Source organism: Leopardus geoffroyi, chromosome D3, assembly GCF_018350155.1.
Source record: "Leopardus geoffroyi isolate Oge1 chromosome D3, O.geoffroyi_Oge1_pat1.0, whole genome shotgun sequence".
Classification (NCBI taxonomy): domain Eukaryota; kingdom Metazoa; phylum Chordata; class Mammalia; order Carnivora; family Felidae; genus Leopardus; species Leopardus geoffroyi.
In genome coordinates this window covers 62540015-62553899 of record NC_059339.1, presented here as the reverse complement: position 1 = coordinate 62553899, position 13885 = coordinate 62540015, and the positions used below count along the sequence as shown (strand labels likewise).

The window sequence follows — 13885 nt, the reverse complement described above, 5'->3', positions numbered from 1 at the left end:
AAGCCTGCTTCGGTTCTGTCTCTCTCTCTCTCTCTCTCTCTCTCTGCCCCTCTCCTGCTCATGCTCTATTTCTCTCTGTCTCTCAAAAATAAACGTTAAATTTTTTTTTTTTTTTTAAATTTAAAATTCCTGTTCTGCCCAACTAAAATCTTTTCATTAGTAATCTAATCCAGTTCTGAAGAAAATGCCCTTTTGGACAACAAAACACAGTTATTGGTTAGTAGGACATAAAATGAACCCTAATGCCATGACCTAACTTATTCTTGATTTAAGTAAATTAAGCAAAAAGGCCAGATGGAGATTATCTAGTCCAGTACTCAAATTGTATATAATCTCAATGAAGTCAGTGGCTTGCCTGTCACCTCAAAATGGTGAAGAAGCTACACCCAAAACTGGGATCCACTAACTCTGAGCCCATGCATCTTTCACCAGATGGTTCCTCCCTACCATTAAGGCACTGCCATCTCCTAACTGGCTAAATCCATGCCCCGTAGAGCCATTATTCCATCAACACTGATCTCCTAAATCCATTACCAATTCCTGTCCATTATTTCCCAAGCAATATTTCCTGCATTTTTCCCCTCAGCTTGATTCTCACTACATCACACATTTAGAGTTTAGCATAGCCTTCTAGCTAAGAGCCTTAATACCAGTTTCTCTTCTAATCATTTCACAGGAATTCTCAGTAATTCTCAGGAATTCAGTAATGTTAGCATGAACCACCAATTGTCAACAGAAATGTATTTCTAATATCCCTGACAAAAAGAGACTTAATATTTAAGTAACGCCAGTGGCTAATTTCTAAAGTACCTACTTTGAAGCCATTTTTGTTGTTTTTTAACTATAATGAACCAAAAGACAGAAGTGTTTTCATGTAACTTGCTCCCAATGTCCGTTTCATTGTGGAGAATGAGAGTAAATTTAACTCCCCCCCCATACACGGACAACTTTTCCAACAGAAATGATGACTACCATATTGTTATAGTGTGGTTTCCCATTAGATAATAGGATCACTCTAATTTACAAAACAAAACAAAAAACAAACATAACAGCAAAACCTTGGCTTCTTTCTCAAAACACTTCAATGATACTTCTCACCACAATCCTCTCTCATTAAGCTAACTCCCATTCTCTTTCTATGCTTCAACCAACTTAACCTAATTAATACATCACTCTCTAATTCCTGTCTACAAGCTTTCCCTATGCTCTTCACCCAAACAGTAGTGTCATCTTCAAGGCCAGCTTGTCAGACTCAACTTTTCCAGTAAGTTCTCAGCAACTTTGAGCTCTTCCTTTAGTACTTACCTCAATTTTACCCCTTTCATTCAAATGATGCTCTTCTTAACTGCCAAACACTTTTGTGGGCATTCTTATCTCTACAACTGGAGTCTGTTCTGAAAGGGTAGCTATCCACATCTTCAGTACCGACAGCATGCCATTTAGCACAGTGCTCCCTCTCCATGTAAGAACACAGACCACCCTTCTAACTTATTCCATGCATTTTATTTTTCACTTCTAGAATGCATTTCTATGTTGAATGTTGAAACAAAGCAATACTTCTTAAATAACTACAGCAAAACCTTTTCCATTTCAGAGCACATCAGCAGTCTTAATAGAAATGTGCAGATATGTACTTACAAGCAAATCTTGCAGCATGCTGATGTACTCAGCTCAATAACTGAAACAATCTAACCCCCAGATTCTCAGATTTACAGATTTACTAGTAAGATTTATAGCATGCTGCTGCCAAGGAACTTAAGACACTGTACAAAGAATTATACAACTTTCTTTTTTTTTTTTTAATTTTTTTTTTCAACGTTTATTTATTTTTTGGGACAGAGAGAGACAGAGCATGAACGGGGGAGGGGCAGAGAGAGAGGGAGACACAGGATCAGAAACAGGCTCCAGGCTCTGAGCCATCAGCCCAGAGCCTGACGCGGGGCTCGAGCTCCCGGACCACGAGATCGTGACCTGGCTGAAGTCGGACGCTTAACCGACTGCGCCACCCAGGCGCCCCTGAATTATACAACTTTCTAATGCTGAATGTTACAAATGTAAGCAAAGAGGTAGTAGAATGAAGAAGGAAAACAAGGAGAAGGGAAATGAGAAAGAAAATGTAAGAATCTGAAGCAATAATAATACTTAATTCCTGGCCCTTTAAAGATGCTGTACTGATGTATGTAAATTTAAGGATTCAAAAGGCAATTTTATCTTTAGGGTTTCCACTGATAAATGGAGACTACAGGCTTTCGAGCCAGAGTGTTTGAGGTCAAATCCTAATTCCCAGCTCCGTGACTTTTTGGCTGAGTCACCTCTAGCACATTATTTAACTTTTAAGTGACTTGTCCTATAAAGTTGCAGTAATGATTAAATAAGTTATTGAACGCAAATGTTTAGAACAGTACTTTGGAAATAATATATATTTGATGTTAATTATTTTATCATCTGATATTATTGTTATTCTACTTCTGATGTTGGGTGCAATGTCAAATGACAACATTACCACTTTTATTGCCATGTTTTAAATAGCAGTATTTCCATTTTTTTTTTTTAATGTTTATTTTTGAAAGAGAGATAGAGAGCAAGCAAGGGAGGGAGGGCAGACAGAGAGAGGGAGACACAGAATCGGAAGCAGGCTCCAGGCTCTGAGCTGTCAGCGCAAAGCCTGATGCGGGGCTCAAACTCACAAACCATGAGATCATGACCTAAGCCAGACACTTAACTGACTGAGCCACCCAAGCGCCCCTAAATAGCAGTATTTAATTAACCTCCCTTCTGATCTTAGAACCTCTTAGCTATTATCTCCTATTCTTAGAATCACATTCACAATCACTTCAGAGCTGAAAAAAACTATGTTCATCATATATATCTCTATTTTTAACTTCTACCAACTAAGTTATGGGAAATTTCTAATTTGTTGCTAAAGGGAAATCTATTCCTCTACTCAGGACACTTCTGACAACAAATGTGTCGTTTTCCACACCAAACAATTGCTTAATTCTCTGAGAACACCAACTAGATGTCCCAAAATCTAGTTCAATTCTGAAACTACCTGGAGTTACTGAAGATTCCACAGGTTAAAGGGTCAGTCTCACAAAACTGCTTCCTGTTTTAGAGCCAATTACAAATTTTGGATCCCCAGGTTGCCCACACTTGTGTGTGACTTGGCTACAAATCAGAAGTTACCAATGACACCTTCCTCAGGCTCAGTAATTTGCTATAATAGCTCACAAAACTCAGAAATACTTTACTTATTACTACTGGTTTATTACAAAGGATACAAAATGAATAACCAGATGAAAAGGTACATTGGACAGGTCTGGAAGGGTCCCAAGCAGAGGTGGTTCTGTCCCTATAGAGGTTTGGATGTGCCACTCTCCTGTCACATGAATGCATTCACCAACCCAGAAGCTCTACAGACCTTGTCGTTATAGGTTTTCATGAAGGTTCCATTACATAGGTTTGATTTATTCTGGCCAGTGTTGATTAATGCAATGCCTAGTCCCTCTCCCAGAAGTCATGGGGTGGGGTTGAAAATTCCAACCCTCTAATCATATTCATCTGGTTGGTTCCTCTAGCAACCAGCTCCATCTTGCAAGAATCACCTCATTAGCATAAACTCAGGTATGGCTGTAAGGGGCTTATTATGAATAACAAAAAGACACCACCCCATCCCTACCGCTCAGGAAATCCCCAGGGCTTTAGAAACTGTGCCAGAAACAAAAACCAAGTATATATTTCTTATTAGATCACAGTATCACGGTTGTGCTTCTAATTTCAAAATTGAAAATATCTGCTCACCCTGCTCCTTCCATTTGCCCTATTTCATTATTTCAGGCACTCAAGCCTAACTCCTGGGAGTTGTCACCAAGTCATCTTACACATTCTCCTCTCCTTCCCCTGCCCTCCAAGATCACTCTCAAAATCATACATGAGTCTCCTAATTAGGTCTCTTCTTTCATTCTCAGATCTGCTCCAACCCACCCTGATTCAACTTCCTTAAAACATCACTTAAGACATACTCTGTTGCTTTAGTGGTTTCCTATCACCAGTGAAATCCAACTCCCAAGCTAGAATCCAAGGCTCAAACTGACTCCAACTTGTTTATTTCATAACCATTCACACAAATTTTTCTGTCTCTGAACGTAACATGCTGCCTTACTCATGCTTTTCTTCTCCATGAAAAATGATCATCACATAAAAAATATCATCGAAGCTTATTCAAACTTTAAGACCAATCTTTTGCTCTGTGAAATTTCCTTCATATCATAGCACACTGATCTTGCTATACTCTACATATCTATTATAGTAATTACCTAAATGTTTATTAGGAGAATAACCTTTAATCAATTTACATGCTTGTGTTTCCCCATTTTGATTCTGTATAAATATCCTTTCCCTAAAAACAGTTTTAATTTATATGAAGACAGAGAAATGGTATCTCGAAGCCTAGAGTCTAAATATTACGAGGCCAAAGTGGTAACTTTGCTTGCTGAAGTGAATTCATTTCTGCTCCTCATCGACTTCTTGACAGCACAAATATGATTATTGTCCTGATGTTACGGTCCCAACAGCTACTTCAGGAAAAGCCTCATATGAACATTCAGTGCATCACTATTACCTCCACTGTGTGACAGTTCCTATGCTTTTTTTCCCCCAAAGATAACAGAAAGGCATTAAGAAAGTTATTTTCAATTAACATTTTTATAAGAAGCCATTTACCATTTATTGGTTTTGAAAAGTTACAATATTCACATTTTGGATTTCATAATAATAAGCCACTTTCCATACTATGTAGAAATAGTTCTACATAGTATGGACCACAAATTTTTAAAATCTTCCTGAATTTCACTAGTTTTGCTAGATAAAGTGATTACTGTGAACTTCGTAGGTGCAACATCACATCCAGAGTAGAAGGTTTTCATCCAAAATACTTAAGACAGGTCATTTAGAAAAAAATAGGTGGAAAGACCAAATTTAATTAAAAAGTAAATAAGAAATGTAAGTTTGTAAGAACTAATTTCCATCAATTTTTGACCACTGTTTTCTCTCCACCAAATCTTTTCAGCTTCAGGGCCCAATGCCAAATAACCTAAATCAGTTTCAGAGAAACTGACACGGAAAGAACTTCTTTGTGTAAGTAAATTAAGGGACAGGAGTACAAGAGTATTTGTTTTCTACAAAACCCATTTTAAATTATTACAAAGACACAAATGTGGCTGTGTGAATAATTCCTCTGGTCACTTGAAAGCCAATATATATATCTGGTCTACTGAAAAGTGCTTCCCAAACATTAAGAAATATTGTTTGTTCTACTCTAGTGATCATAAGAATCCTATAATGTGTCCTGAGAACTGAAGTTTCATCACCCACATTTCAAAAACTTGAAATCAACTAGTTAAATGAAACTTGTCACATACTTTATATCACTTGAGCATTTTATTTCTTTTGCACATATCTGGAAGTAATTGAATTTCGGTGGGAAGTGACTACTTGTTTAAACAAACAATTTTTCTTGCAAGTGTTTCTATCTAAGGCAGTTCTGCTCTGTAAATCTTTTCTATGCTTCTTGAACCCATACATTCTAACAGGTTTAATTCAATATCTTGCTGTGTGTTTTAGCAAACACTCTTCTACATTCAAGATGCAATTTCTGTGACCAAGGTTTTTCTTCATTTAACAGAGTATCATGTACTGACTCAATCTTTTTATGAAACCCAGAATCACAACCTAAGTTTTTATTGATGAATATTTCCTTTTTTGCAGTCATGAAGAGAATAACACTCAAAGCTATAGGAAATTTAAAATTCTTCTTTCACTCTTGTTAAGGATGTAAGGAGAGTTAATATAATTCATCTACAAAGAATTTCCCAAGGCATCAATAAAAGATAAAGAAGTAAAGCTGGAAAGTTTAAGATGAGCTGCAACTGAATTTTTACCTTTACTTTAGAAATGAAAAGAAATAAAATTGTTTCAGAAAAACAAGTTAAAGTAGCTAAAGACTGTCTCATGAGATTGTAAAACATATTCATTCATTCTCATATAATTATGTAATAGCTTTCTGACAGATATTAATTTTCTTGATGCTGCTATGTTTTGTGCCCAACACATTTCATAATTCCTGCTGAGGCATGTACGTGATGTTGCAAATATTTTCTCTAAAATCCACTAAGTTCTCTTCTAATTCACAGATGTGAGCACATCAAGATGGTATAAGAGCTTTGTGCTTCTTGCACAGGTTCCTTAATGTCTTTAAGACTCAAGCTTCCTCATATATAGAACACTCATGATCACACCAACATTCTGGGGTTGTTGTGGGATTTAAAAGATCCCTGGCATACTGTGGCTGATTAACAGATACTGGTTATTATTCTTATATCTTAAGAGTTAGCCCTTGAACCTATGTTCTAAGAATTTACAGACTATTTTAAGAACTAAAAGAGACTTAAAGTTCACATTTAATCAACTCATATTAAATATGAGAAACTAAAATTCAGACAGGTGGAAGTGATTTGCCAGTACTCAAAAAGCTTCTTAGTGGCAACAGTAAGACTCAGAACCAAGTCCCTAGACTGTAATCTAGTGCCGACTACTTTATCCTAATTCTCTCCAGAAACTTAGTAACTCCATGGTTTCATTAAGAAAAGCAAATGTCTAGTTCTGACCTTGCCTCTATTCCGCATGCCAAGATGGATCCCACTCTATGACTCAACTTACACATTTCAAATTACATTTCTCATACTCCCTCTCCAGCCACATCTCCTCCAAAGTTCTATATTCCTTTTAATAACACAAATAGTTTGGTAGTCATCCAAGTTCAAAGAGGTGAGAACCATGAAGATAGAGGTGAAACATTTACTCTGCATCTACTATGTGCCAGGTACTTGGCCAGGTTATTCACCAGTATTACCTCACCTATCAAGGATTGTCATCACCAGAAAAATGAGGAAACCAAGCTTCCAAGGCAATTCTCCTCACCTTACCTAGTAAGAATAAGTAGTGGTACCAAAATTGAACCCAAGTCTCTCTGATTTAACCCATTCAAACTATGCACCTATACATAATCTATGCAGCAACAAACTGGTACATGTATCTTTGTGTATATACCCTTTGTAATATTTAAAAAATGAAGTATCATATATATTGCTCTATAGCATGTTTTTATTTTGACAATAACATTTTATTTCCATGGCAGTTTTACCTCTCCTGTTCATTAGTAACAAATTTTGCAAATAAATCTGATATACGAAAATATTCAAGATACTCACTTTTTCTTGATTAGTGAGATAATATCTAAACTTCCAAACAAGATCTTGTTCTTCATATGTAAGTTGCTTGGTTGGTGGATAACTCACAATAATCTACAACAAAGAAAAAAAGAACTACGTTGGTTAAATATATTCTTCCTATGTATTTCCATTTCATTTAAAATTTTTCATTTATTTAAATATTTCTATAATAGAATATTACAGAAGTAGAGAAATGTACATGAAGCAGAGTAAGGCTTAAATTTGCTGTACTTCTCAGTCCAAAAAAGGATATTATTAGAGTGCAGGGACAGAAAAAAAAGATGTAATAAGTCACACTCCATATAGAAATCTGTAACTACAGAGCTCATTTAATTCAACCAAAAATAAACCATATCAAAATAACAAAATCCCCCTTTCTTTCCAAAAGGAAAAAGGAAATAAATAATGAACACTTTCCCTGTCAAGTCAAAGCACACAACAATGCATATCTGCACACCAAGGCTTTCCCTCAGGCAATGTACCTTGGGGCCAGTTTCTATATGGTGGCCAGACCACTATATCAAGAAAGTATATACTATTTGTCTCTCTGTCTCCAGGATTAATATATTTTCTTAAAGCTCCAAAATTGATTTCAAAAAACATTCAGAAAATGCAAAATTGTTGAAATTATGCAGATTTCATTACCCTGGAAAACACATGCACCGGAATCACTTTCAAATGAAGTGGTTATCACATCAATTGCAACTAAATTACACATTTCATTATTTTTATATTATTGGTCCATAAATTCTCTTACATTTAGTTGATCTCTTGTGGCAGCGTTAGGTTTGAGATCATGGTCAGAAGGTCCACTTCTTAAACTCCGGGCAAGCTTGTGATGTTTGCTCTCAACTAAATTCTCCTATAAATTATTTATAAAATTAATCAATAATGTAAACTTCATCAAAAGGAAGTTTCAATAGCCAATTAGAAATATAAAAGTAAGTAGTTGCTTACTTAAAACCATTTTAAAATAATTAACATTTTATTCTTGTTACAACTTTCATCCCCTGTGTATGTTTCTTTTAAATATCACCATATTGAGATAGGGAAACTAAATATGCCTTATGCTTCACTAGTGCCATAATATGCACATACCGTTCCAGCTTCTTAAAATATCTCATTATACCCCCTCGTTCTTCATATATTCAAGGCTTTCATACCCACTTGGGTATCACCTTTACTCTAAAATCTTCCCTGACAACCCAGACTAAAGCATTCCCTCTTCCTATGAGCTACTAATGACCCTGGGACATCTGCCAGCAGTGATTGATGGAAGGGATGGTGACCATAATGCTTGAACATACATATGTATACTTGGTATGGACTATTTTAACTATAGCCAAAGCCATTAGTTTTGAACATACTGTCTTTGCTTAAGGGATTTTTTTAGTTTATTTTTATTTTGCATGTGTGAATTATCTGTTCATATCTTTTTCCTAATTTCCAATTGGCTTTCTGGTCCTTTATTACTTCAGTTTTTAAGAATCCTCAATACATTAGATACTCATCCCTTTGTCTGTGATGTAGGTCAAAAAGAGTTTCTTCCAGTTTGTCACTTGTCTTTTGACTTTGTTATAGTGTTTTGCCATATGATTGTTTTAACGTAGTCACATTTATCAATCATTTCTTTTACAGTCTCTAGATTTTGAGTCATAACATGATTACAAAGCTTTCCCTACACTGACAGTAAAGTACTAGTAAGGTTTCATTTTAATACTTAAATCCCTGATCTATGTGGAATTTTTCTCTACGTATGATGTGAAGTATGGATCTGACTTAATCTTTTTCAAAATGTATGATGTGAGGTATGGGTCTGATTTTATCTTTCTATAAATGGCTAACCAGTTCCCCACAACTATGTTCCAGTAATGAAATGCCACTAATTATCATATACTAATTTGCATATGTACTTGGATCTATTTCTGGGCTTTTTCTGCTGTTCTATCAGTCTATCTGTGTCTATCCGTGTATGTACACGTGCTAGTATATGTGCTTATAATTACAGAAGTTTTATAGTGCTTTATTCTCTGATTCAGTAGTATAATAGCTGGGGGTTTTGTTGTTGTTGTTGTTGTTAAAATATAGTCCTCTATTTGGTAAATAATCATGACTACAACCTGAACTAAATTTTTGAGCACAGGGGATAAGGAGAGTAGTTTTGGTTTTTTGTTTTAGTTCTGGATTTCTTTCTATCTTTTTAGTGTTTGCCCACTTGCATTTAAAACTTTTCTTAATTGTTTTAAAATTTTTTTTAATATTTATTTATTTTTGAGAGAGAGAGAAAGACAGAGCTCAAGCCAGAGAGAGGCAGAGAGAGAGGGAGACAGAATGTGAAGCAACCTCCAGGCTCTCATCTGTCAGCACAGTGCCTGATGTGGGGCTGGAACTCACCAGTAAGATCATGACCTGAGCCAAAGTCAGACGCTTAAACGACTGAGTCATCCAGGCGCCCCTGTTTTGTTTTGTTTTAATTACAGTATCCATAATGTTAAAGCTATAATTCTTTTTTTTTTTTTAAGCTTTATTTATTTTTGAGAGAGAGTGCAAGCGGGAGAGGGGCAGAGAGAGAAGCTAGACAGGAGATCCAAAGCAGGCTCCATGCTGACAGCAGCAAGCCAGATGTGGAGCTAGAACCCAGGAACCACAAGATTGTGATGCTGGGCCGATTTTGGACACTCAACTTAGCCACCCAGGCACCCTAAAGCTATTAACTCTTGATGAGTATCTTCTTTAGAAAAGAATACACTAAAAATACAAACATCTCATTTACCGGACTTTTTGGTAGGAGTAACAGTGCTAACTAAGGTCCTGGTATAAAAAACTTTTTTTTTCTTACATTTTTTTTAAATGTTTATTTACTATTGAGAGACAGGGGGAGACAGCATGAGCAGGGGAGGGGCAGAGAGGAGGAGACACAGAATCTGAAGCAGGCTCCAGGCTCTGAGCTGTCAGCACAGAGCCCGACACAGGGTGCCCAATGGACTGAGCCACCCAGGTGCCCCCAAAAATCTTTTTTACTGTTGGCCACTTTGAAGGTAAGCATAAAATATGTCCATTCATGTGTTTCAAATATCCAGAATAAAAAATATAATATCATCTTATAATGAAAATTCAGTTTCAATTTTAGACACTTTTTTTTTTTTTGCAACGTTTATTTATTTTTGGGACAGAGAGAGACAGAGCATGAACGGGGGAGGGGCAGAGAGAGAGGGAGACACAGAATCGGAAACAGGCTCCAGGCTCTGAGCCATCAGCCCAGAGCCCGACGCGGGGCTCGAACTCACAGACCGCAAGATCGTGACCTGGCTGAAGTCAGACGCTTAACCGACTGTGCCACCCAGGCGCCCCTCAATTTTAGACATATTAACTTGAACTTATTATACTATGCATAAGGACTGTGAAGGAATTCAGGATGTTTGTTTCTAAAAGATTTGCAAGTGACCTTTTTTTTCCTAATTTTTATGCTTTTTTTCTGCCATCTCTTCCTTTGGTGTTGGGCCATCAGTTGTTACTTCCTGCTTTAATGATGTGTATTTACCTCTATCATCATGTTTTTATCTTCTAATATGCCACTTTTAATCCACTTTGGTCTGATTCGGAAGGTAACTAATCCAATTAGAAAGGTAAAAAAAATAAGAATAAGATGGTTCAGAGTGATGTAAAGGAGTTTTAAGTGTGAATATCATGGTATCCATTATGCTACTAAAAGTATTTTTTGCCTGAAACTTTCTACATTTAAAGTCATCTAATTAATCCTCCGGTACAAAGTAAGAATTCTTCCTGTTTCCTATCCCTGAAAGTGCTATCATCTCAAACTTCCATATGTAGGTATCTCTCAAAATCATCCAAGTCACCATGATCCAAATAAAAAAGTTCTTGTAGCTACAACAATCTTCCATATTTTCCAACAAAATCAGTCTCCCTATAATTATCCATTGAGCCTACAGTTTCATTCCAGTATAAACAAACTCCCCTTCCACATGACGACAACCTTTCAAATACCTGTTCCCTAAGTTCTCAAGACTACATTCCCTAACTCTTCCAATAATCAAATAAAATGGTTCCCCAATACTATACTCTCCTGACCTTATTTTTAGGTGTTGATACTGTAAAAGTTCACTGAACTTGACTCCAGATAGCTAAAATGGACTTATGAATTACTTTTAGGTGTCTGAATTAGTTACATACTTTTTTAAAAGAAAGTGTATGTGTGGATCCAAGTCATAATCACTGTGGAGAAACACACTTTCATAAGAAATTTGACAATAACTCACCATAGACATCTGAGGATCAGGAACCTTCACTATCTCAAAGCTTGTTAAAATTGGAGATGACTCATCACCATCCTGGGTTACAGTGTAGTAAGTTAAAAAACAGATAAAATTTAACCAAATAGTAAAAAATAATACATGATAATGCATATCCTATGTATTTTAATTCTATTTAATGAACATCATTCCTCCCTTTTAAAAAAAAGTATCTTCTTTCAACTGTATTTTAAAATACATATCCATTTTTTACCTGTCGTTGCTTGAGGAAATACTTTGGGAAAAATAAAATCTAACAAAAAGTTGTTACAGTTTTTAGATATATTAGATATAGAAATTAGTAGATTGTTTTTGTAAGTTTTTTTAACTGTTTATAATGATAATGGGTCAAAATTAGTATGTCCTCATTTTCCAACTTAAAACAAGAAACCACAAAGTATAATTAAAATATAATAAGTATAAATATGAATAAAATGCACAAGGGATGTGTTGCATTATTTGCAAAAACTACCGAGTAGATGTTGGTAACTTTTCAAATTATCACAATAAAGTTCCATTCAAAGAAGTCAAATTTTAGGTGTGGAGTTAATGTTGCTGAACTTTATACACAGAGACTCAGCAGCATTGCTTCTTAGAGGGACACCTCCTCAATGCAATGCAAACCTGAATAAAAAGAATCAATCCATCAATTATTAAGAAATAAAGCTGCCTTATTTTGTTGGTATTATCATTTTTGAAGAGTATTGGCTTTTATTTTTATCCAAATCAGGCAAGAGAGGTAATTCAGCATAATAAATGTCACTGTGTACATAGTGGGAAAAGCTAAACTAATTAAGGGCAAAATTCATTTCCTCCTAACTGTACATCTTGGATCAAGTTTTTCTGTCAATTTCCAAATGCTAGTATTTCCTTTGTTAGATAATGTGCACAAAACCAGGAGAGACTGAAATAGGGGAAGTACTGTGACTTGACTTTAGTTCAATAATTGAGTCTTACAGAAAACCACAAATTCCCACAGCCGTTGTTTAACAGGCTGGTTCTCAGTCACAATACCAGAAGACACATTTATCAGCCCAACTGTGACAAGTAATCTTCACTAAGGCTATCTGTCACAAAAGACAGGTGACAAGAAAGTCTATTTCCATTAGATTCAATACACTGGCCCAGCAATCTTTACACTAAGTGGAAATATGACAGGGTAGGTAGACAGGCATTAATTTATGAGCAATTTTCAAGAAGCAGTAGAAAGGGGTCAAGAACCTTTTCAAAAATACTTGAAATTCTTCTAATTTTTGTTCTGTTATTATTTCATCTATTATCAAAGCTGTCTCTCAAAAGATTCTTCACATCTCTTATGTTTGAAAGTACCATTTCCATTATCATGTTTTTGCAATATAAACTCCACATGGGCAGGAAATAATGCTTTAAATTATATGATATATAGTATAAAATGTGAGTTTATTAAAGTGTATTAGTGACAAAATAATTTCACTCATCTGTATTTCCCACTGTTTTTAATGCAGTTTTTCTAATGAATTAATAAACAATGTTAAATAGTCTACCTTCCTAATGTCTTTTTACCAAAGACTATCATTTATAAAATAAAAAGCTGAAACAAGCTAACTTTTCCTAACCTTTTATTAAAGAGAAGGGGTACAAGCCTAAGAGAAAAAGATATATGTTAACTTGAAAAGTATCAAAAAAATGATCATAAATGAACTATATAAACCTTAAAACTCCATTACAAAAAGATCTTTCAAATAATTTATAGTTATAAAAAGATGTATATTTTCAAAAATCACTGAGACAGCTTTAATAAATAACACTAGAGCGTAAATATAATTTAGAAGTGCTGCCTCTAATAAACAAATATACTGCATATAACTATATACTAGAAGAAATATTATTCTATTATGCCATGTATCAAAAAGTCTGTCCTCACCCACGATGATTTAAGCACCTAAGTATTTCCACAATAATACCTGGTTTACGTAGTTCTGAACTATGCATGCAATTATTTCTATAGTGCTTAAATTAAGACCCTTCAACAAGCATTAAAGGCACAGATATTTTTCATCTAGCTACATATCAAACATACAAGTACTTTCTTCTGCATAATGAGCAGACCAGAACAAATCCATAAGTGCGTACTTGTTATCACTCAGTCAGATAACATGGTTTTCTTAATTCTGCATTAATTATATATAAAAAACACATATTTAGAATGGCTTTCATAAGCATACTTATGTAAGGATCACATATACAATTCCAACACATTATATATGCTTACTCAAATAAGAAGTATACCCTTAATTTTCAACACCT

At 35.2% G+C, this 13885-nt stretch overlaps 1 protein-coding gene across 1 annotated transcript in view; it reads right to left on the bottom strand.

Moving 5' to 3' along the window:
* The window catches only part of PIK3C3 (phosphatidylinositol 3-kinase catalytic subunit type 3), a 148095-nt gene that overhangs the window by 86323 nt on the left and 47887 nt on the right, over positions 1-13885 (bottom strand). Inside the window, exons 7-9 of the mRNA XM_045459425.1 lie at positions 11567-11638; positions 8047-8151; positions 7269-7361 (exon numbers count right to left, since the gene is read on the bottom strand). Coding sequence (XP_045315381.1) covers positions 7269-7361; positions 8047-8151; positions 11567-11638 — 270 coding nt within the window. The remainder of the gene's footprint in view (positions 1-7268; positions 7362-8046; positions 8152-11566; positions 11639-13885) is intronic.